The 23,346-nt window shown below is 43.0% G+C and overlaps 1 protein-coding gene across 2 annotated transcripts in view; it reads left to right on the top strand.

Moving 5' to 3' along the window:
* ST8SIA2 (ST8 alpha-N-acetyl-neuraminide alpha-2,8-sialyltransferase 2) overlaps positions 1-23,346 on the top strand; it is a 481,748-nt gene that overhangs the window by 193,922 nt on the left and 264,480 nt on the right. For both annotated transcript variants that reach the window (XM_077263426.1, XM_077263427.1), the window contains exon 2: positions 6,626-6,688. In XM_077263426.1, coding sequence (XP_077119541.1) covers positions 6,626-6,688 — 63 coding nt within the window. The remainder of the gene's footprint in view (positions 1-6,625; positions 6,689-23,346) is intronic.

Here is a 23,346-nt window from a genome sequence, read left to right as displayed (position 1 = left end):
CTTTTTGTAAAAGGTTGGGTATTTGCCTGACCTTCTGCTCAGCCTACCATCCCGAGACCAATAGTTAGACAGAGAGGACCAATCAGTCATTTGAGCAAATTTTGCGATCTCACTATTACAAAGCATGCAAGTCACTTCCATCCTCATGTTTGTTGCTCCAGAACTGATAGACCTTGTGATGAGCCAACCTGTTGACTCTGATATTTTGCCTGGAAGTCCACCTCTTGGCTTTTGAATGTATACATAGACTTCATTTCATATTCCTTTAACTGTCATGGCACTCACATGATGCAGTTTGCCAATTTTTTTGGTCAAGAGATTACTATTGATCAGCTTGATGATTCTGTTTCTCTTTTATTAGGAAATCTTCATGGCTGCTCCTCGATACAAACCAGTGACCTTTCACTTGGGAATCAACCTAATAACACACTGAGATATTAGGGAATATGAGAACTTTGTAATTTGTAGTATACAGGAAGAAAAGGATTTTTCCACTACCAGAACAAAACAGTATCAATGCAGTGACATGACAAGAATCTGCAAAACTAATGTATGCTAAATAGTTGCAAGTCAAATTCATGTATGAGATAGCCAAGATGATTTTCTATAAAATGATGGTAGTCTCATGTTCGAAACTGTAGTGACTGGTGAGATATGGAACCTGGAAGTCAATGTCACGCTCGGGATGGGAAAGTCCAGCGGATGGCACAACACGCACACACAACGGAATGGAAAAAGGAAGTGGATGGCCCTAACTCTAGGGAGAGGAGGCATGGGGCACTTCCTAACAACCACCTGTGCCTATCCCTAAGCACCCTTAACGCCCTATGCTGGTCCGTCCCCCCCCCCGCCATCATGTACTTATTCCCTGTCACCTCACTATACCCTGGCTAGTGCACTGATCGGCAAGGAAGCTAGCCTCACCACTGCAGATTGTATCAACACAGGGGGTAGTGACATGCACGAGACAGACAAGGAAAAAACAACGAAACTTGACTCCAACCTCTGCTGCAAAGCTCCACACAGCAGAGGATACAGAACCAGGACCCCGAACTCCACCAAAGCAGATGATACACTGCTGGCTAGTGTTGAGCATTCCGATACCGCAAGTATCGGGTATCGGCCAATACTTGCGGTATCGGAATTCCGATACCGAGATCCGAAACTTTTGTGGAAAGACCTTAGGTGACGTCACGGCTTTGTGATTGGTCGCGTAGCGGTCACGCGACCGCTACGGACCAATCAGAGCACCGTGATGTCATCTAAGGCCCTTCAAGCGCGCATTCTTAGGTACAACGGCTCCCGGTTACGGCGGTAAAGTCCAGGGCGCGTCAGAGGGTGAGTATTTCCCTATTTTTTATTTTAATTCTTTCTTTTACACATTGATATGGATCCCAGGGCCTGAAGGAGAGTTTCCTCTCCTTCAGACCCTGGGAACCATACAGGATACCGTCCGATACTTGGTGTCCCATTGACTTGTATTGGTATCGGGTATCGGTATCGGATTAGATCCGATACTTTGCCGGTATCGGCCGACACTTTCCGATACCGATACTTTCAAGTATCGGACGGTATCGCTCAACACTACTGCTGGCACCAGAGAGCTCCAAACTCCTAGGCTGGTCTTCAAAGACAAACTCTATTATAAACAGTCAGCTGATGCATCATGTAACTATTTAAAGGATGGTGGGAGTGGTCACCACCCACATCAGCTGACCAGCAGTAAAGCAACTGTCAGTAAAGAAACTGACATTAACCCTTGCTAGCTGTAATAATTATAGGGGATAACTCAGGAGACTCTTTGCGTGGAACAAGACAACTACAGGACAAAGTTTTATAAGTGGTAAAGTCTATATTATCACACGGTGATTCAAACAGGTGCAGAGAGAAACTCAAGTCCACAACACTTGGTGCAAATATCAAATGCAGTTCAGCAGTCTATAGGAAACTTCAGAGGAAAATGCAATCACGCAGAAAGTCTATGAAGCACAATTATTCTTGAGGACACTTGACACAAATAAGTCCTTGCTTAGTCCAAAACACAGATAGATATGCTTATAAGGCAGTTCAAATAATATCTTAGCTCAACCAGGGAGGTCTGGTTAATAGTCTCAGGTTCTTGCAGAGCAGCAACAGCTTACATGTCCAGCAAATGCAGATGGAAGTAAACACGAGCAGCAGATGAAGGAGGATTACTGGAACTGGTGTATGCAGCAGGAACTCAGAGCTGAGTAGCAGGATAACCCCACAGGTTCACAGGAGCAGGTATATAGCCAGGGAGTAACCAGAGGTCAGGAGCTGGATGCAAGGCAGAATACTCTAGCACAGACTGAAGGCTGGGGTGGAGTTTTATAGCAGGAAGACACAGAGCACATGAGACCAAAGACGCCATCTCGGAAAAGGGCAGTAATGCTCATAAAGGTAATAAAAAATATTCAGAGTCGTGACACTGGCCCAAAAGTAAAAACAATGTTTTAATTAAAGCTTAACCAGAGCTGTCATGACTAAAAATGAATCATGACAATACCCCCCTTTCAATGAGGTGTCTCTAGACCCTAAACTCCAGACTACACCGGAAATAAGGTACAGTATGGATGCCTCAACCCACTAGGATTCAGCCCGCAGTCACCTCATCCTCAGGTTTACGGCAAACACAGCCCAATGGGGACGGAAATAACGTAGGCTCCGGAGACGCAACAAATCTTCGGAGCGACGACCTGTGGAATATGTTATGTACCTGCATTACTGGGGGTAGCTCCAACTGGAAGGTCCCAGGGCTGAGAACTTCTGACACCTGATAAGGCCTGATCACCTTAGAACCCCAGGTCACAGATGTATTCTTCCAATTGATGTTTTTAGTGGACACCCACATGTACTCATTCACACACAGGTTTGGACCTGAACGTTTATTTCCATGTGTACGTTTGCCAACAGACAGTAATCTCCTTGAGGAAGAGACAACAGATTTATCCCTCTTGTCACCAAACTCATACCCTTACGATATTCAGCAGAAACCAGCATCCTCCCCTGATCCCTCCTCCACAGAGAGGACACCAAGACTCAGGGATTACTTGTGAGGGTTGAATCCTGCCACTATTCCATGGTAGCACCTTAGCTGCCTCCACCAGAGAAGAAGGGGTAAATTTGAGTAAGACAGCAGAAACCATAGCTCCCAAGCAACTGTCTTTACAAGACTGGTCCCAATTAGCTACATCTCTGGACCGCCAGTCTATGACCAGATTGTATCTCTTTTGCCAGGGAAGGTCTTAGACGATGGGAGTTGGCATACCCTCCAAGACATAACACGACAGGGACTCTTCATGAAGAGTACCTATATGCAGGTTAGTATTGTCTACAACTTGGTTCAGACTCCCCTGGCTGAGAAGGACAGAGTTAATTGCATGAATGTCCATGGGTCTCACCAGCATCCTACCAATAAGACCATGAGTCTGCACAAAGTGAGAATCCACCAGATTGAACCCAGCTCCACTATCCACAAGAACCAGTACCGTCTCAGTCTCCCCACCAACCACCTCTTCAGCAGAAATGGGAAACTGAGATGTGAAGGTGGAGGAATTGTACACACCTGGTCGCCTCCCTCCATAAGACCAGAGGAACACAGCTTTGCTGATGAAGTACCAGTTTTGGCATGGGATGGGCAGACATTGATATAATGATCCATAAGACCACTGTAGAAACATGCCCTCGTCACACAGCAAACCACAGGCAACCTAGTTTGAGAAGAGACTCCTCCCATCTTCATAGGTTTGTCCATCTGCACCAGTGTGTCCTTCCAAGAAAGAACAACAGGGGATCGATTCTGTGTATGTCTCTTGTTGAAGCGTCTATGTACCCGGATAGCAAGTGCCATGGCTACCTTCAACAACCCAGGAGTAGCATACTGCACCAGATAATCCTGAAGCCTAGGTGACAGACCCTGACAAAAATGGCTCCTAAGAGCAGGGTCATTCCACTGAGTGTGAGTGGCCCATCTCCGAAACTTTGAGCAGTACTCAGCCAGCCAGTCCTCCTGCTTGATCTTACGGAATCGAGACACCATCAGGATCCCCATACACCAGAGCCAATGTCGCAAAAAAAACAACTCATACACTCAGTCGGTATGGAGAAGGCCTAGGATTGGGGATCATCCTTCAGAAGGGAGACTATAATCCTCACAAGCTGTTCCTCTTTTCCTGAGGAACGAGGGTGAAGCCTGAAATATAATTTACAGGCTTCGTTGTATACAATAAATTTATCTTTCCCTCCAGAGAACCTGTCAGGGAGAGATATTTTGGGTTCCAGTTGAGCCTGGACATGAGCCGAGACCAAGAACCCAGACACTTGCTGAAGTTGCTGCACCACCTGAGTCTGCAGCTCCGTTAACTCATCCATGAGGGTCTGGATCAGGCAAGCAAAAGCCTTTGCTTGAGCCATAGGATCACCGAATGAATGGTTCGATTGGTAATACTGTCACGATCGGGATGGGAAAGTCCAGCGGACAGCACAACACACACAAATGGGTTGGAAAAAGGGAGAAGGCCCTAACAGTAGGAAGTGAGGAATGGGGAATTTCCTAACAACAACCTGTGCCTATCCCTAAGCTGTTATCTGAGTTTCTGTGGAATGTACGATAATCGAGTCCCTATGGCTGCATGTTTTGCTGTGGTAGACAGTCACAACAGTTGTGGGGATTGCCTGATTATTAGGCAATCCCCGTATGTGTTGCTGCTGTCTACTGCTGCAAGCCATGCAGCTGCTGAGACTCGGATACATTATAAGAGCATGCCCAAGAAACTCAGATAACACCAACTTGTTATTGGAGCACGTTTGCTTCACTATTTGTTACTGTTTTGCTTGTCAGTGTATCTCGGAGGAGCTAGTCCTCTCAAATGGCAATTCAGAGAAACATGCCATCAATTTCACATTCTTGAAAAAAATGGAACAAATTTAAACCAGTTCATAACACTACTTGGCCAGATAGACAGTCCCTTATTTAAAACATGCTTTTGTATTTGTTTGAGAGATTTAGATGACATATTTACCACTAAGTCTGTTATTTCTTTGTTCTTTGTCCTCCCTTTTGTTACTTATTCTTCTTCCTCTGTCAGGGTGCTCCTCTTCTTATTTCCTCGCAGCGGCAGGGTCTTTGCTACATCCATGCTTGCCCCTTATAATACATCCTACATTTGTTGTATTTGTTGTGATTAGTTACACCTGCTGTCAGTTAATATGTGAAATAATATATCAGTTAATATGTGAAGCAAGCCTATTATCATCCGATTGGCAGCTATAAATATTTCCTGTTTGGTAGTCCTCAAGGTCTCTGTACCACTTATGTCTTTTCACCTCTTCATTGTCTCCTGTGATTTCTGTGATTTTTTTTTTAAAGACAAAACAGTCCAGTTCATTAAACATACCTTAAAGGGAGTGTGCTTTCTCTGTCACGTTATGGATCTCCGATTGCAGGAATTTGATATTTAGTAGAATTATATCTATGACATGTTCATTAGATATCTGTTCAAAACGATTGTACAAAAGCAGATTTTATGTAAATAAATTAGGTCACAAATTAGATCTCATATTCCTTAGTATCCTTTTGCCTTTATATTAAACCCCCAGCGATTTTTTTTAAGAAGCCCTCCCATCAAATTGTTTTTCTTCTTAATATATTGCAATCATCGTATTATATAGCACTGTGTACCTACAATTGCTCATTTTGCTTTTCTACCCAGCTAATTCTTATCTTTTTCATTAGATTTATGATCATGTGATTATAAACTGACTAGCTGAATCCTTTGAAGCTTTATGTAGAAATACAGGTCAGTTTCCCTGTATAATTTATCAGTGACTGTAAAAGTCCCTGGCAGAGGGAGGGGAAAAGAAGCTGGGTCAGAACTTTGAAAGGGGAATGATAAATGCAGGGACAAGAGATTTTCTTTTTCTACATAGAGTAGAAAAAAGAGAAGAGTTATCTGGGTAGAAAGGCAAAATGAGCAATTGTAAGTACACAGCACTATATAATATGATGACTACAATATATTACGAGGATAACAATTTTGATAGAAGGAGTGCTTCTTTAAGTTATTTTGCCTTCTATGGATAGGGGAAGACTTACAGTTTTCGGACAATTCCCCCAATTTTTTTTTTTTCTCATTGCAGCAGCCATAAGGTCACACGTCCTGCTGCATGGTTTGCATAGGTGATGGAAGCTGCTTGTGTCTCTAATACTTCTATTTACCGTAGTTTGTGAAACTGAAACTAAATACATGATATAATCCCGATAAATATTACTTGAGTTCTTATTCATTCATCTGTTAGCATCAATGCTCTTTCATGTGTCTCCAAAAGTCTTATCAGGTCCTAGATTACAAAATGTGACAATTGAAATAATCAACCTTAAATAATGCATAGTCTTTTCTTGATGGGATCTGATGTTAATGTCTCTTGGTTACATTTTACTGCAAAGTTGTGCAGCAAAAATCTGTCTACAAATGGGTGTTCTAACCAGGTCTTAACAAGCAAGAGGAAATGTCTCAGCTCTCTAGAAGGAATCGCGGATTGTTAGAGCAAAGCTTACAGACAGTAACAGAATGTGATAAATAATGTATTGTCTTTTGTCTTGCAGGAGCACTGGAGGGAGAGGCACAATCAGATCAGCTGTGGAAAGCTTACATAGCAAATCTAATAGGTTTGTAAATGAGATTTTTTTTTTTGTTTATTTGTTTTGGCTGTGAGGCTGCTATTAATCTGCTGCAGCCCTAAATTGTGATGCTCGCCTCAATGGAAACAGTTATCACTCAGCCCAATTCTCAACCTGTCTGTCCTCTTCTTCATTGCAACTTCAATTCCAATTGTGTCAAAATAGGAAAAGTAAAGTATGAGATAAAGCTACAATGTATGTGAATTGTATCAGCAATGTGTATATTTAGAGTTTTCAACAAATATCTTCATACTTCAATAAAGACCTGACATTTTCAATTGAAGTCACCATATATTCTTCCTCCAAAGTAACATATTGACATTATACCCTATAATAGTTCTCTAAAGATGTATTGTCTAAACTGTCTCTGGAACCATAACGTTTAAAAGAAAGTTATAATTTATTGGGAGTTGCTTATTAATCCTCAGGAGTCATGTGGGCAGTCCTGGTCTCTGAGCAGTCACGTGTGTTGGTCCCTCTAAGCTGGAAATGATACAGTTAAAAAATATTCCACATATATGGGATTGGAGTTGTTGGTTTAACTTCTTACTTTCCAAATTGGCCAGTTAAAAGGGGACAATGATCGGGCAATCTTAGCTTGACTGAGGTCCCACAAGCCTGGAGGCTTCATTACAATCCAGCTCTGGTGGCACCTGGAGGTGTATCTGCCTCAGCTTTATCTGCATGAATCCCATGCGCTGTGGCTTACAGGCTGGTTGTAATATGAGTTTACACCACATGTGCCAATTTATCAGCTCATTTTCATCTGCTTGAAGTGGGACAATACTTCTTGAAAAGTCAAATGAGGAATGGTTCAAACAGTACTGGGCACTCCTGTCAATCAGAGATAATAGCTATTCCATTATTCATATCTATCCTGCACTTATCTATGTCAGAATTTTAAGATCATCGAACTAAAGTCCATCAGTCCGAGATAGGATTTCATATGCTGGTGAAGTATTAGATAATTTTTTACCTGGCTTGGTGGTAAATGGGGAAGGCCATAGAGAGCTGTGTGATCCCGGTCTTCATGCAGGGACTCAACAACCCAGAAGTTTCTAGCAAAGTTGGGTCCTTTTGGGGGACATGACTTTTAGGATAACAAAAGTCTTTTTTACTGCCCTTTTACACTGAGGCAAAATATTCTTGATGAATACTATGATTTTAATTAGTCCAATATATTTAGCTGTGTTCTTTTAAGCAGCACACAAAGCTTTTGCAGTTCCATTCACACATTGTAGCAAATGTGCACATTAACAGATGTGAGGGGTTGACACTCTTAGCTGCTCCTCGAGGTAGACACAGGACCACAATTGGTAAGGACTCTGGGTGGTTTACTGCATCATAAACCAGAACACAAACTGGTAACAGAAAATAGCCTGTCTGGCTCAAAAGAAAATAAAAAGTTCATACACAGTCCTGCCCAGTACTGGCTGGACATTTAACTCCCTCCAGCCAAACCCTGGAGGTGGAGATATGGTGGGTAGGTGTCCTGCCCATCTCTGACCTTTTGTCCTGATGAAGAGGCTCTGTGTGACTTTGAAACGCGTTGACTTTTTAAACCTGCCTAATAACTGTTATTAATCCATACATCGGTGATCTGTTATCAGCAGTTCATGAGTGATAACTGCAGCCTTTTCCAATATTTTTAACAAACACTTTTCAAAACCATAATTAATCATTCTTATTATAAGTGATACATTGCTACAGCCCACAATTCTGATATGTAGACATCAGCTTCATTCACTGTGAATGATAAAAATGATGATAATCTCTTCAGCTTTAAAAAAAAAACCACAGATCCTCTCATTTTTTTTTAACAAACAAGTGCCCTATTTTTACTCACTGACCAAGGAATTTTTGGATGGTTGGCAACCCTTTGTAAATGTGATTGGTTGGAAAGATCTAAAGCTTGTAATTTCAAGTGTACTCCAGGAAAATATAATAAAAGTAATGAGCCCCAATTCTTTTCATGTAGTACAAAACCCACGGAACTGATAATTTTATACTTTTATATTTATTTTGATGCATTTTTATTTTGTCAATTCTGATGACTAAATATTATTTCTACCTAAAATATCAAAACAACTATTATATGCCATGTCTTTTATTACATCTTTCATAATGCCTATCTCTAATAGACAATTATGGTAAGATTGATTTGTATCTGTCACTCTCTTACAATAGCCTTAGACTAATGTAGAAATAAGAAGAGCCATAACCACTTTTCTTTTCCACTAAATCTTACATTACATGTAATTAGAATCCATCCACAATTTATGCTACATGCCTTGGAAAAATACGTTTTTGCTGTTTGTTAGAGAGGTTTTAGACCTTCTAAACCTTAACAGAGCATTCTCTGCACCGTCTGACCTGCATCTGATATCCCCTGAAGCCTTACACCAACACTTCACAGATCCTCCATGTCTGGCAGATACAGATGCTCTCAGACACAGGACTTGCTGTTCTTTATATTATGATTAGGACAATGCTCGTTGTGCGCAGCTTAGTCTTTTCTGCTTTCTGTCTGCAGTAGAAAATCTCCAGTCTTTTCTATGCAGCCGTGCCATTAGAGACTAGGATTGCCTTGTGCATGACAGAGATGCACAAGCCACCACTAGACTGTAATATTTGTAATTCAGTAATTTATTTCTATTACTTTTATTGGCACCATTTTGAGATGCATGCATTATTGCCAAATCTCCCAAAATGTCTGAGTGATTTTCAGAATATTGCAGAAATCTCCAGGACTCCCAAAAGAGAAGGTACATTGACAATGTAGAGAGTTTTCAAATTATTCTTATCCCTCTTTGTTCCTGAATTTCCCTTTATTCCCAGATGCTGCCATAGTCACTAAGACCAGCATCAGGACAATGCTTGTGGTTTACTTATGGAAATGGTAAGGAGCATTGTGTATCTGCCTGTCTGGCATTGTAGATAAAAGGGGTTTTGCTTGAGTTCTGCATAAAGGAGGGTCAGAGGTATAATTAATCAGGTAATTTTGGTCCAAGGTCAGTACCATGGGCGTCGCTGTTCTTGCTTTAATGCCTCCTCTATCCCCACGATCACCATCCTCCTGCTCTGCTTCATGTGGATGAAATGGCCTATGTCATCCACATAGCACTACTAATTTTGCTCTTGTGCAGGCGTTCTTTGCTTAGCCCGGCTGAGAATAGAACAAGGTCCTGTAATCAGAATGTGCTGGTAACCAAGAAGTAAAGTCGATGCATGCGCATTACAGAACTTTGCTCTGCCATCAGTATGGCAGAGTGAAATATGCCTGTGCAGGAGCGAAATTGGGGCATTTACATGTGATGCATCATCCACATGAAGCAGATGTCACGGGAGTACTGGGTAGACAAAGGCTGGTTACCCGGGCCCCTGCGATTTCCCTTAGGCTAGGGAAACCCTGTCTGTCCCTTTCCCAGAAGTTACACTAAAGGTGTGCATGTCTGGGCCGCCAGGCCTGACCCTGTCTCCTGTTTCAGCCCTAAGCTGAAACCACCACCCGCCACCCAGTGAAGAGACCACACACCAATCCCCACATAAAGCACAGACAGGGAAAACTGAAAAACGCACCACGCCGCAGACACACAGGAATACACTATAAAGTGCACAGGGCAAAACAAATACAAATATAGGAAGGAGGAATATGACAAAGGATAATACACCACCAGATACGATATTCCTACAACAAGACCACCACTCCAGACCGGAATCACTAGGCACAAAGCACAAGCTATAATCCGCGACGCCCAAAGTCCAGCACGACTATTTAAAGGCCATGGGTGTGACCCAGCCTCCAACCAAATTACCAGCTAGATTAACCCCGAGCAAGCTGGATAAAGTCTAGCCGACGCCACTGAGCGTGTAGTGGACGTATGTGGAATTACCACTGTCTGTCAGACGCCCTAGTGTGAACAGCGTCCGGCATGACAGCAGAGCAGGAGGAGGATAAACAAAAATAAACAAGAGAACGAGCACTCACCATCTGTGCAAACAAAGTCTTCCTTTTATTGAGGCTTCATGTTTAAAAAAGCAGGATATTTACAGGGAGAACCTACGGTTCCAAATGACGACGATCGTTTCGCTCCTCTGAGCTTCAACGGGGACCCGTTGAAGCTCAGAGGAGCGAAACGATCGTCGTCATTTGGAACCGTAGGTTCTCCCTGTAAATATCCTGCTTTTTTAAACATGAAGCCTCAATAAAAGGAAGACTTTGTTTGCACATATGGTGAGTGCTCGTTCTCTTGTTTATTTTTGTTGTCACAGACTTTCATCTGTTTTCACGAGCACCCCATTCTGCAGTGGCTAAATTAAACATGTAGTAACCTGGAGGTGGAGCACAGGTGCAGCGGTGCTGATAGTGCATCTGACCCCTTTTTTTTTTTTTCTTTTTTTTCTTTCTTTCGTTGTTTTTGAGCAGGAGGAGGATGCTTGCAGGGATAGATGAGCCACCGAAGCAAGGCCAGCAATGACCATGTCGCAAATGGGCATCAAGGGTATTTTTTGGGATATGCAGAGAGAATTGAGTAATTTTACAACAGCCTAACAACCTATATATAAGAGGCATTAAAGGTGGTTGCTTAGTTTACATTGGGAAAAAACAAGATAGGTTGCCTTTAAGGGTCTGCTTTAAGATGAATATCAGTCTGGTGCGGGCTCTGCATTAAGGGGAGTCTGTATTTCTTTAAGGATCAGTTGTGAGGTCTATATTTATCTCACTTATGATCTGAGGACTATATTAACTTGATGGTTCTGGGGTCTATGTTTAACTCTATATCAGGCTCATCTCTGGCACATCAGAGTTTGGGCTCAATGTGCCTGACAAACACAGGTTAAAAGATCGCCTATAATATCTATTTATCTAATTTTAGGGCTCTAAAAGTAATCAGTGACCTTCATAGGGATGTATTAAAAGAGAGTATACAAAATCAGATGCACAAAATCTAATTTAATGACTATAAACATAATATAACAAAAAGTACCCAAATTTTGCAACCACCAACAAATAGCCTCCAGTTTCAGGACATAACTATTACTAATTCTTTAAAATTAGGTAAAACACTTAATTGTAAGGCAGCTAGATGCTACTGGGGTCATATTCCCTCAGATTCAGACGTTAAATGCTCAGCACAAGGAAACACAAAAGCAAGGCTGACAGATCATATCATATCAGAGATTATTATTATGTGCTTAGGACCACTTTGCCTGAGAGGCCATTTCTAAGAAAACCCTCTTGTTTCTATGAAATATCCACAGACTATGCATTACTCATTCATTAAACGAGCAAAATAAATAATTGTGATTAAAAAAAGAACGAGCTTTCAAGTGAGAACCTTCGTGTGCAGTGAACCTGAGAGGCCACAGACGTCATACCTCTGCAAGGATGGCTGTAAAACTGCTGAGTAGGGGGGTTTCAAGCATCACCTAAAGATAGGAAGGTACTGGGAGGGGAAGTATCCTCTGTTGCCTTGGAAAAGAGGGGGAAACAAAATTGTGTGAGCTGTGCCCGTCAGGTCTATTGCACCTGAGGCAGGGTTAATTAGCAGTCTGGGTGATTATTTGATTAGGGTGCTTTTTGAGTGCCTGAATTTTGAGTGCCAGGTGAATGGTCTGTAATCTTCAGGTTATAGCAAAAACTCGGCACTCAACTTAACGTAAGACAGGTGATTTAATGGTATCCACAAAATAACAGAAACATTTCGGTCCTACATCCGGACCTTCATCAGTCACAGTTGATAAATGTTAGGGAGCGAGTGGCCCACAGAATTACTGATTGTGGAATGAGATCACACTTGTGTGTGAGCGCTGCCTGTATGTAGGCAGTATAGCCTCAAATGAAGCGATATACCTTAAAATATCAGGACATAAGTGCCGTGCCTGTGTGGGATGAGGAATCCACCGCTAGTCCATTGTAAAATCTTACATGGGTAACCTTCTTTTCTATTGGAAGAAGATGAAGGACTGATCTGGTCACATGCTCCTTCATCAACAGCCATTTTATGGACAGACGTGCAGGGCAGTTTGTGAGGAAAACTGCCCGAACTAGAGAAAGAGGCCGACTTCTTTAATTATTCAGATTCATTATGTCTTACATAAATGTGCAATGCATGAGGTTAAAAATTGGGGCTATATATATCATGTGAATCATCACACGTTACATTACTGTGAGATGCCTATTTGGGATGATGTTGACAAAGTGGGTTTTTCGGTGGATTTGACATTGAGATAAACTGTGGAGTGGAATCTAAGTGATTCCCAGGTTATTAAACTGTTGTATAGAGATATGAGCTTCTCTATAGAGAATCCGCAAGTTGTCACCTTTAGATTATGACAGTAAACCGCTGATGTATGAGCGACTTAAATACACAGTGCCAAAGAAGAAGACTGAGAGTGTGATCAGACAGGCTGGAGTTAGAGCAATGTGTTTTTTCAATAACGATAGTATACAGGAAGTAGATTAAGCCATGCAAGAGACAGGTACTGTAGATGTCGTCAGGAAGCATAAGTGAAGCTATAGAACAGAGGAACATATTTTGCACAGCACAGGAATTTAAAGAAAGGGAATTTGATTCAATCCTCTCTCCTTCCTCCAAACTCCCCAACCTCTGCCTCTAGGGCCCAAATTTCTACCCAGTCCCACCTTGTTTGATTGGCTGACAGCTCACTTGCTTGACTATACAGATTATAGCCAGATGCTTGAGACTTGCTTTGACATGCCTAGAGTAATTTAGCCTTATCTGCATATGAATTAAACACACAACAGTTTTTCAGCCAAGTTGCAACATCTGATATATGTAAAGCAATAAATGACATTATCTTTCAAAGAGCAACATGACCATACAAACATTAGGCTTAGGCCTAAGGTGGAGAAGAAGGGTCTCTTATACATCCTAGGTCCTCTAGGCATTGACACAGCAGCACGAGACAGACCAGCAGGGGCATTTACAGTAAGAGGGAAGTGCGAGAATTCTATGCAAGTAAAAGTATAGATTTTTGTCAATTACTTGATCCAGTCTTGCAATATAGGGCAACATAATAGACATACTGTAAATTTAAAAGTGTTCAAGCTGTTATATTCTTTTATAGAAAAATTTTAAGTGTCCACTCAACACTCAACAGAATGCAGTCTTAAGGGTCTGGAACTCACATGCACCAGAGATCAGGTGTGTTTCAAGATTCTCAAAGGCTTCTGATAATTCCTCGGTAGGCTGTTAAAATAAGTTCCTAAGGGAAAATATTGATTACAGCTTATACCTCAGCCAATGGCTTTAGAAATACATCTTGGAAATCACCTGATTTCTGGTGCCAATGAGTTTCTACCCATTCAGACTTTGTCCTACTTTGTATTGAGCAGTCACTTAAAATATAAATAGAAAATAGGTGTGAAATCCCAAAAATGTTTTTCTGGAGTAGATCACCATTCAGAGCTGAAAGCTGCCGAAGTTTCTCTATAATAGAAAAGTTTTTTATGCACTTTATATGTAATTTTTTCTGACCCTCTGTTTGTTTTGTTTCCTGTTCTAACATTAACCCTATGTTCACACTTTTAGAAACTTTGCTTTAAATCCACTCATTGTAATTGTGATTTTGTAAACCTCATTCAAAAGTTTGTTTCTGCAGAAATTAGCACTCAACATCGTGTTTGAATGTTACCTTAGCCTCTGAAAATACATTTCTTAAACAAATTTCATTTTCTTTGAATTATGTAAGACTTGAGCCAGTACCGTATTTTCATCTTGATAACAGCTTATTTGTAAGCTTTTGGATGCCTGAAAAACATTACATGACTTCTAGTTAAGGCTACTTTCACACTTCCGTCGGTACGGGGGCCGTCGCAAACCGTCGGCCCGACGTACCGACGGACGTTGTGGAAATATTGCACAACATGGGCAGTGGATGCAGTTTTCAGACCCATCCACTTCCCATTATGAGTTCCGGGGAGGAGGGGGCAGAATTCCGGCCGCGCATGCACGGTCGGAAATGGCGGACCCGTCGCACAAAAAAAGTTACATTGAACGTTTTTTTGTGACGACGGTCCGCCAATTACCGACGCATCCAGTGCACAACGTATGGAACGTGTGTCCATACGTCGCGATGCGTCGGTAATACAAATCTATGTGAAAAAAAGCATCCTGCGGGCAACTTTGCAGGATGCGTTTTTTTCACAGAACGACACATTGCAACGTCTTTATAAAGACGGAAGTGTGAAAGTAGCCTAATTCTAAACCTGAAGGTGAAAGTGTTTTTGTTATATACAGACTTTGAAGAGAAAAAGCTGCTACAGGGGCCAAATGTTCCTCATTTGTCCTTTCAAAGGAATGTATTCTAATGGTTACCCACATATTCCATTGTAAAGATTACCAAATGTTGTTTTTTAGTTTTTCAAATGTGCAGGAAATGTTAAAGGAATCTTGTATTTATATATATACATATACAATACATATGCATACAGGGTGGGTCATGTATATGGATACACCTAAATAAAATGGGAATGGTTAGTGATATCCAGGGGTGTAACTACAACAGGTGCAAGGGTTGCAATCGCACCTGGGCCCTGGAGCCTAGGGGGCCCTAAAAGTCTCTTTGGCCTATAGAAAAAGACTATTGCTATTAAAGATTTAAAATATTTTGGGCCCCATTGGAGCTTTCGCATTGGGGCCCATGAGTTTCAAGTTACGCCAGTGGTGATATCAACTCTCTGCTTGTGGCACATTAGTATATGGGAGGGGGAAAACTTTTCAAGATTGGTCATGACCATGGTGGCCATTTTGTAGTCAGCCATTTTGGATTCAACTTTATTTTTTCCAATGGAAAGAGGGTCATGTGATGCATCAGACTTATTGAGAATATCACAAGAAAAGCAATGCAGTGCTTGGTTTTAACATAGCTTTATTCTTTCATGAGTTATTTACAAGTTTATGACCACTTGTAAAATGTGTTCAAAGTGCTGCCCATTGTGTTGGATTGTCATTGCAACCATCTTCTCCCACTCTTGACACACTGATAGCAACACTACAGAAGAAATGCTAGTCTAAGAGGGGTCAGATTCCATGTAGGAATGCTAGGACCTGACACCAATAATGTGGTGGTGCACCATCTTGCTGGAAAAACTCAGGGAGCATGTCATCTTCAGTGCATAAAGAGGGCAACACATCATCATGTAGCAATTTCAGATATCCAGTGGCATTGAGGTCTCCATTGATAAAGAATGGCCCCACTATCTACAAAGGCCCCATATGCCACACCATACCATCAATTATGGGTGTCAGGTCTGAGCATTCCTACATAAACAGCTCCTGGAAAGTGGACTGGTCATCTTGGGCCAGTTGAATGTCCACCAAGGTCTCCCGATCTGACCCCTAGACTTTTATCTTTGGGGTCCTGAAGGCAATTGTCTATGCTGTGAAGATACGAGATGTGCAGCATCTGAAACAATGGATACTGGAAGCCTGTGCTAGCATTTCTTCTGCGGTTTTGCTACCAATGTGTCAAGAGTGGGAGAAGAGGGTTGCATTGACAATCCAACACAATGGGCAGCACTTTGAACCGCTTTTTTGTAAGTGGTCATAAACTTGTAAATAACTCATGAAAGAATAAATTTACATTAAAACCAAGCACACCATTGTTTTTCTTGTGAAATTCTCAATAAGTTTGATGTGTCACATGATTCTCTTCCCATTGAAAAAATAAAGTCATATACTAATGTGCCACAAACAGAGCCAGATTGATGACGGCTAAGATCTTATAAGGACCAACAAACCTGGGACCCAATTTCCAAGATGGAACCTTTAGCTTAATGTTCCTTGGGGACAGCCATACCAAGTCACCAACACACAGGTCCGGACCTACCAAACAGCCACACTCTTATAGTTGGAACTTATCTTTTGCAAATTATTAATCACGCCCTGCCATGTAGTAGAAATAGAAGAAGAGAACCGTTCCTCCTCCGGTAAACCAGAAGGGCGATCACCATTGAACGAATTAAACTGCAGAAGGAACCCATATACCCTGAAAAATGGGGACTTACCGGTTGATTCCTGACAGCGATTATTAACTGCAAATTCAGCCAATGGTAAGAAGGTCACCCAGTCCTCCTGATTCTCAAACACAAAACATCTAAGAGATGTCTCTAAATTCTGTTTAACTCGTTCAGTCTACCAGTTAGACTGTGGCTTAAATCCTAAAGAAAAAGACAAATGGATCCCCAGACGGGTGCAAAATGCCCTCCAGAATTTGGAGATAAACTGCACCCCCCCCGATCCGAAACACTATCCGTAGGAATCCCCTGCAGTCTTATTATTTTCCTGACAAAGAATTGCGCCAGAGTTTTGGCGTTAGGCAAAGCAATAAAATGAGACATTTTACTGAACCTGTCCACCACCACCAGGATAAGTGTTCCCTGCAAACACAGGTAAATCCGTAATAAAATCGACCGACAAATGAGTCCAAGGTCTGCTGGGAATCTCCAATGGTAGGAGAGCCCCTGATGGACGAGTATGTGAGGTCTTAGAACACGCACAGATATTGCAGGCACCACATACTCCTGAACATCCTTATAAGCACCTGGCCACCAAAAATGCTGAGTAAGTAGATCCACGGTGGCCTTATTCCCCGGATGTCCTGCCAGCACCGCATCATGATGTTCACTGAGGATTCTAAGAAGGAGATTGACTGGTACAAACAGTTTACCAAATGGACAGGTAGCAGGGGTGTCCCTCTGAGTGTCAGCAACCTCTTTTTCAAGATCGGAGCATATAGACGCCACCACTATCCCTTTTTGTAAAATAGGTAGCGTTTTGCACTTATCGCCTCCCCCAGGAAAGCAACAGGACAAAGCTTCTGCCTTAACATTTTTTCTCCCTGGTCTAAAAGTAACAAAGACGTTAAGAAGTTAAACCTAGTAAAGAAGATTGCCCATCTTGCCTGACGAGATGTAAGACGTTTTGCTAACTCCAAGTAAACCAGATTCTTATGGTCAGTGATCACCATCACTGGGTGAACCGCTCTCTCCAAAAAATAATGTCATTCCTCAAATGCCCATTTGATAGCTAAGACTATTACCAATGTCATAGTTTCTCTCAGCTGTCAAAAGTTTTTTAGAAAAGTATGCGCATGGTTGCCATTTACCAGGAGACGCACCCTGCGACAATACAGCCCCCACTCCCACCTCGAATGCATCCACCTCCACAATGAAAGGCTGAGTGACATCAGGCTGATTAAGAATTGGCACAGAAGCAAAACACCTTTTCATTGTGTTAAATGCCTCCCTGGCAGGACTGGACCACTTGGAGAATTCCGGCCCTTTTAGTCATATCAGTGAGCGGTTTGGCTACTACCGAAAAGTTTTTAATGAATTTACGGTAGCAATTGGTGAAACCCCAAAACCTTTGTAAGGCCTTCAAATCCTCAGGATGATCCCACTCCAATACCACCCGGACTTTCACTGTATCCATGCTAAAACCGGTGGCAGATAATACATATCCACGGAAAAGGATCTCCTCAACCGAGAACATACACTTCTCGGGTTTGACATACAATTTATTGTAACGTAATATGTGTAGGACTTGTCTGGCATGTCGCTGGTGTGACTCAATGTCAGGTGAATAAACAAGAATGTCATCCAGGTAGATAACAACAAACCTGCCTACTAGGTGAATAAAGATGTCATTAATAAAGTGCTGGAAGACGGCGGGTGCGTTTGTCCACCCAATTCTTGTAGTGTCCTTCTGGCGTATTAAATGCAGTCTTCTTCTCATCTCTCTCCTTAATGCGGATGAGATTGTACGCCCCTCTGAGGTCCATCTTAGAGAACCATTTTGCCCCAACAATTTGATTAAAAAGGTCAGGGATAAGAGGTAGCGGATATAAATCATGGACAGTGATCGCATTAAGATCCCGAAAGTCCAGGCAAGGATGTAACCCGCCATCCTTCTTCTTGATGAAAAAAAAGCCCCGCAGCAAGGGGAGAAGAGGATGGTCGGATATGACCCTAAGCCATACTTTTCGTGACCTGAGATGTTATAGAGTCTGCTCTTGGGCAGCTTGGCACCAGGAACTAGATTGATGGCACAATCATAAAGATGATGAGGGGGAAGCTCTTGGCTCCCCTGCTCAGAAAACACATCCTCAAAGTCTGACACATAATGGGGCATGGACTGGGTGTCCACCTTTGCCAACTGGGCACCCAAACAGTGTCCTTGACATTATGTACTCCACTGTCATGATTCTCAATGGCGAGAGAACATAGCCCAGCATATATGAGAACTAGCTCTTGGAAGATGGAAACTATACTGACCATGAACTAAACCTGCCGCACAACTAGAAGTGGCCGGGTAGCATGCCTACGTTTTTTTATCCCTAGATGCCCAGCGCCAGCCGGAGAACTACCTAATCCTAGCAGAGGAAAAGACAGTCCTGGCTCACCTCTAGAGAAATTTTCCCAAAAGGCAGACAGAGGCCCCCACATATATTGGCGGTGATTTGAGATGAAATGACAAACGTAGTATGAAAATAGGTTTAGCAAAATCGAGGTCCGCTTACTATATAGCAGGAAGACAGAAAGGGCACTTTCATGGTCAGCAGAAAACCCTATCAAAACACCATCCAGAAATTACTTTAAGACTCTAGCATTAACTCATAACACCAGAGTGGCAATTTCCGATCACTAGAGCTTTCCAGACACAGTAACGAAACAGCAGCTGTGAACAGGAACAAAATGCAAAAACACACAAGGACAAAAGTCCAACTTAGCTGGGAGTTGTCTAGTAGCAGGAACATGCACAGAAAGGCTTCTGATTACATTGATTGACCGGCAAGAAACTGACAGAGGAGCAAGGTTATATAGCGACTCCCACATCCTGATAGGAGCAGGTGAACAGAGGGGATGATGCACACAAGTTCAATTCCACAAGTGGCCACCGGGGGAGCCCAGAATCCAATTTCACAACAGTACCCCCCCCTCAAGGAGGGGGCACCGAACCCTCACCAGAACCACCAGGGCGATCAGGATGAGCCCTATGAAAGGCACGGACAAGATCGGAGGCATGAACATCAGAGGCAGTGACCCAAGAATTATCCTCCTGACCGTATCCCTTCCATTTGACCAGATACTGGAGTTTCCGTCTGGAAACACGAGAGTCTAAGATCTTTTCCACAACGTACTCCAACTCACCCTCAACCAACACCGGAGCAGGAGGCTCAACGGAAGGCACAACCGGTACCTCATACCTGCGCAACAATGACCGATGAAAAACATTATGAATCGAAAAGGATGCAGGGAGGTCCAAACGGAAGGACACAGGGTTAAGAATCTCCAATATCTTGTACGGGCCGATGAACCGAGGCTTAAACTTAGGAGAAGAAACCCTCATAGGGACAAAACGAGAAGACAACCACACCAAGTCCCCAACACAAAGCCGAGGACCAACACGACGACGGCGGTTGGCAAAAAGCTGAGTCTTCTCCTGGGACAACTTCAAATTGTCCACCACCTGCCCCCAAATCTGATGCAACCTCTCCACCACAGCATCCACTCCAGGACAATCCGAAGATTCCACTTGACCGGAGGAAAATCGAGGATGAAACCCCGAATTACAGAAAAACGGGGACACCAAGGTGGCAGAGCTGGCCCGATTATTGAGGGCGAACTCCACCAAAGGCAAAAAAGCAACCCAATCATCCTGATCCGCAGACACAAAACACCTCAAATATGTCTCCAAGGTCTGATTAGTCCGCTCGGTCTGGCCATTAGTCTGAGGATGGAAAGCAGACGAAAAAGACAAATCTATGCCCATCCTAGCACAGAATGCCCGCCAAAATCTAGACACAAATTGGGTCCCTCTGTCAGAAACGATATTCTCAGGAATACCATGCAAACGAACAACATTTTGAAAAAACAGAGGAACCAACTCGGAAGAAGAAGGCAACTTAGGCAAGGGAACCAGATGGACCATCTTAGAGAAACGGTCACACACCACCCAGATGACAGACATCTTCTGAGAAATAGGCAGATCCGAAATAAAATCCATCGAGATGTGCGTCCAAGGCCTCTTCGGGATAGGCAAGGGTAACAACAATCCACTAGCCCGAGAACAACAAGGCTTGGCCCGAGCACAAACGTCACAAGACTGCACAAAGCCTCGCACATCTCGTGACAGGGAAGGCCACCAGAAGGACCTTGCCACCAAATCCCTGGTACCAAAGATTCCAGGATGACCTGCCAATGCAGAAGAATGAACCTCAGAGATGACTCTACTGGTCCAATCATCAGGAACAAACAGTCTACCAGGTGGGCAACGATCAGGTCTATCCGCCTGAAACTCCTGCAAGGCCCGCCGCAGGTCTGGAGAAATGGCAGACAATATCACTCCATCTTTAAGGATACCTGTGGGCTCAGAATTACCAGGGGAGTCAGGCTCAAAACTCCTAGAAAGGGCATCCGCCTTAACATTCTTAGAACCCGGTAGGTACGACACCACAAAATTAAACCGAGAGAAAAACAACGACCAGCGCGCCTGTCTAGGATTCAGGCGCCTGGCAGACTCAAGGTAAATTAAATTTTTGTGGTCAGTCAATACCACCACCTGATGTCTGGCCCCCTCAAGCCAGTGACGCCACTCCTCAAAAGCCCACTTCATGGCCAAAAGCTCCCGATTCCCAATATCATAATTCCGCTCGGCGGGCGAAAATTTACGGGAAAAAAAAGCACAAGGTCTCATCACGGAGCAGTCGGAACTTCTCTGCGACAACACCGCCCCAGCTCCGATTTCAGAAGCGTCGACCTCAACCTGAAAAGGAAGAGCAACATCAGGCTGACGCAAAACTGGGGCGGAAGAAAAGCGGCGCTTGAGCTCCCGAAAGGCCTCCACAGCATCAGGGGACCAATCAGCAACATCAGCACCCTTCTTAGTCAAATCAGTCAATGGTTTCACAACATCAGAAAAACCAGCAATAAATCGACGATAAAAGTTAGCAAAGCCCAAAAATTTCTGAAGACTCTTAAGAGAAGAGGGTTGCGTCCAATCACCAATAGCCTGAACCTTGACAGGATCCATCTCGATGGAAGAGGGGGAAAAAATGTATCCCAAGAAGGAAATCTTTTGAACCCCAAAAACACACTTAGAACCCTTCACACACAAGGAATTAGACCGCAAAACCTGAAAAACCTTCCTGACCTGCTGGATATGAGAGTCCCAGTCATCCGAAAAAATCAGAATATCATCCAGATACACAATCATAAATTTATCCAAATAATCGCGGAAAATGTCATGCATAAAGGACTGGAAGACTGAAGGGGCATTTGAAAGACCAATCCATAAGACTCAAAGCAGCGCCAGAGTCGACATAGGCGTCCGCGGTAATAGATGACAAAGAACAAATCAGGGTCACAGATAGAATAAACTTAGACTGTAAAGTGCTAATTGAAACAGACTTGTCAGGTTTCTTAGTACGCTTAAAGCATGCTGATATAACATGAGTTGAATCACCACAATAGAAGCACAACCCATTTTTTCGTCTAAAATTCTGCCGCTCGCTTCTGGACAGAATTCTATCACATTGCATATTTTCTGGCGTTTTCTCAGTAGACACCGCCAAATGGTGCACAGGTTTGCGCTCCCGCAGACGCCTATCGATCTGAATAGCCATCGTCATGGACTCATTCAGACTCGCAGGAACAGGGAACCCCACCATAACATCCTTAATGGCATCAGAGAGACCTTCTCTGAAAATCGCCGCCAGGGCGCACTCATTCCACTGAGTAAGCACAGACCATTTGCGGAATTTTTGGCAGTATATTTCAGCTTCATCTTGCCCCTGAGACAAGGACATCAAGGCCTTTTCCGCCTGAAGCTCTAAATGAGGTTCCTCATAAAGCAACCCCAAGGCCAGAAAAAACGCATCCACATTGAGCAACGCAGGATCCCCTGGTGCCAATGCAAAAGCCCAGTCTTGAGGGTCGCCCCGGAGCAAGGAAATTACAATCCTGACCTGCTGTGCAGGGTCTCCGGCAGAGCGAGACTTCAGGGACAAAAACAATTTGCAATTATTTTTAAAATTTTGAAAGTGAGATCTATTCCCCGAGAAGAATTCAGGCAAAGGAATTCTAGGCTCAGACATAGGTGCATGAACAACAAAATCTTGCAAATTTTGTACCTTTGTGGCGAGATTATTCAAACCTGCAGCCACACTCTGAAGATCCATTTCAAACAGGTGAACACAGAGCCATTCAAGGATTAGAAGGAGAGAAAGAGAGGAAGGCTGCAGTATAGGCAGACTAGCAAGTGATTCAATTAAGAGCACACTCAGAACTAGAGAGAAAAAAAAAAAGAAAAAAAAAAAATTGTAGCAGACTTCTTTTTTCTCTCCTTTCTCAGCAGTAATTTAACCCTTTTTGGGCCGGTCAAACTGTCATGATTCTCAATGGCGAGAGAACATAGCCCAGCATATATGAGAACTAGCTCTTGGAAGATGGAAACTATACTGACCATGAACTAAACCTGCCGCACAACTAGAAGTGGCCGGGTAGCATGCCTACGTTTTTTTATCCCTAGATGCCCAGCGCCAGCCGGAGAACTACCTAATCCTAGCAGAGGAAAAGACAGTCCTGGCTCACCTCTAGAGAAATTTTCCCAAAAGGCAGA

The sequence above is a fragment of the Ranitomeya variabilis genome, chromosome 5 (genome assembly GCF_051348905.1).
Source record: "Ranitomeya variabilis isolate aRanVar5 chromosome 5, aRanVar5.hap1, whole genome shotgun sequence".
Taxonomy (NCBI): domain Eukaryota; kingdom Metazoa; phylum Chordata; class Amphibia; order Anura; family Dendrobatidae; genus Ranitomeya; species Ranitomeya variabilis.
Note: the sequence above shows the minus strand (reverse complement) of the source record. Positions and strands in the feature narration are given on the sequence as shown.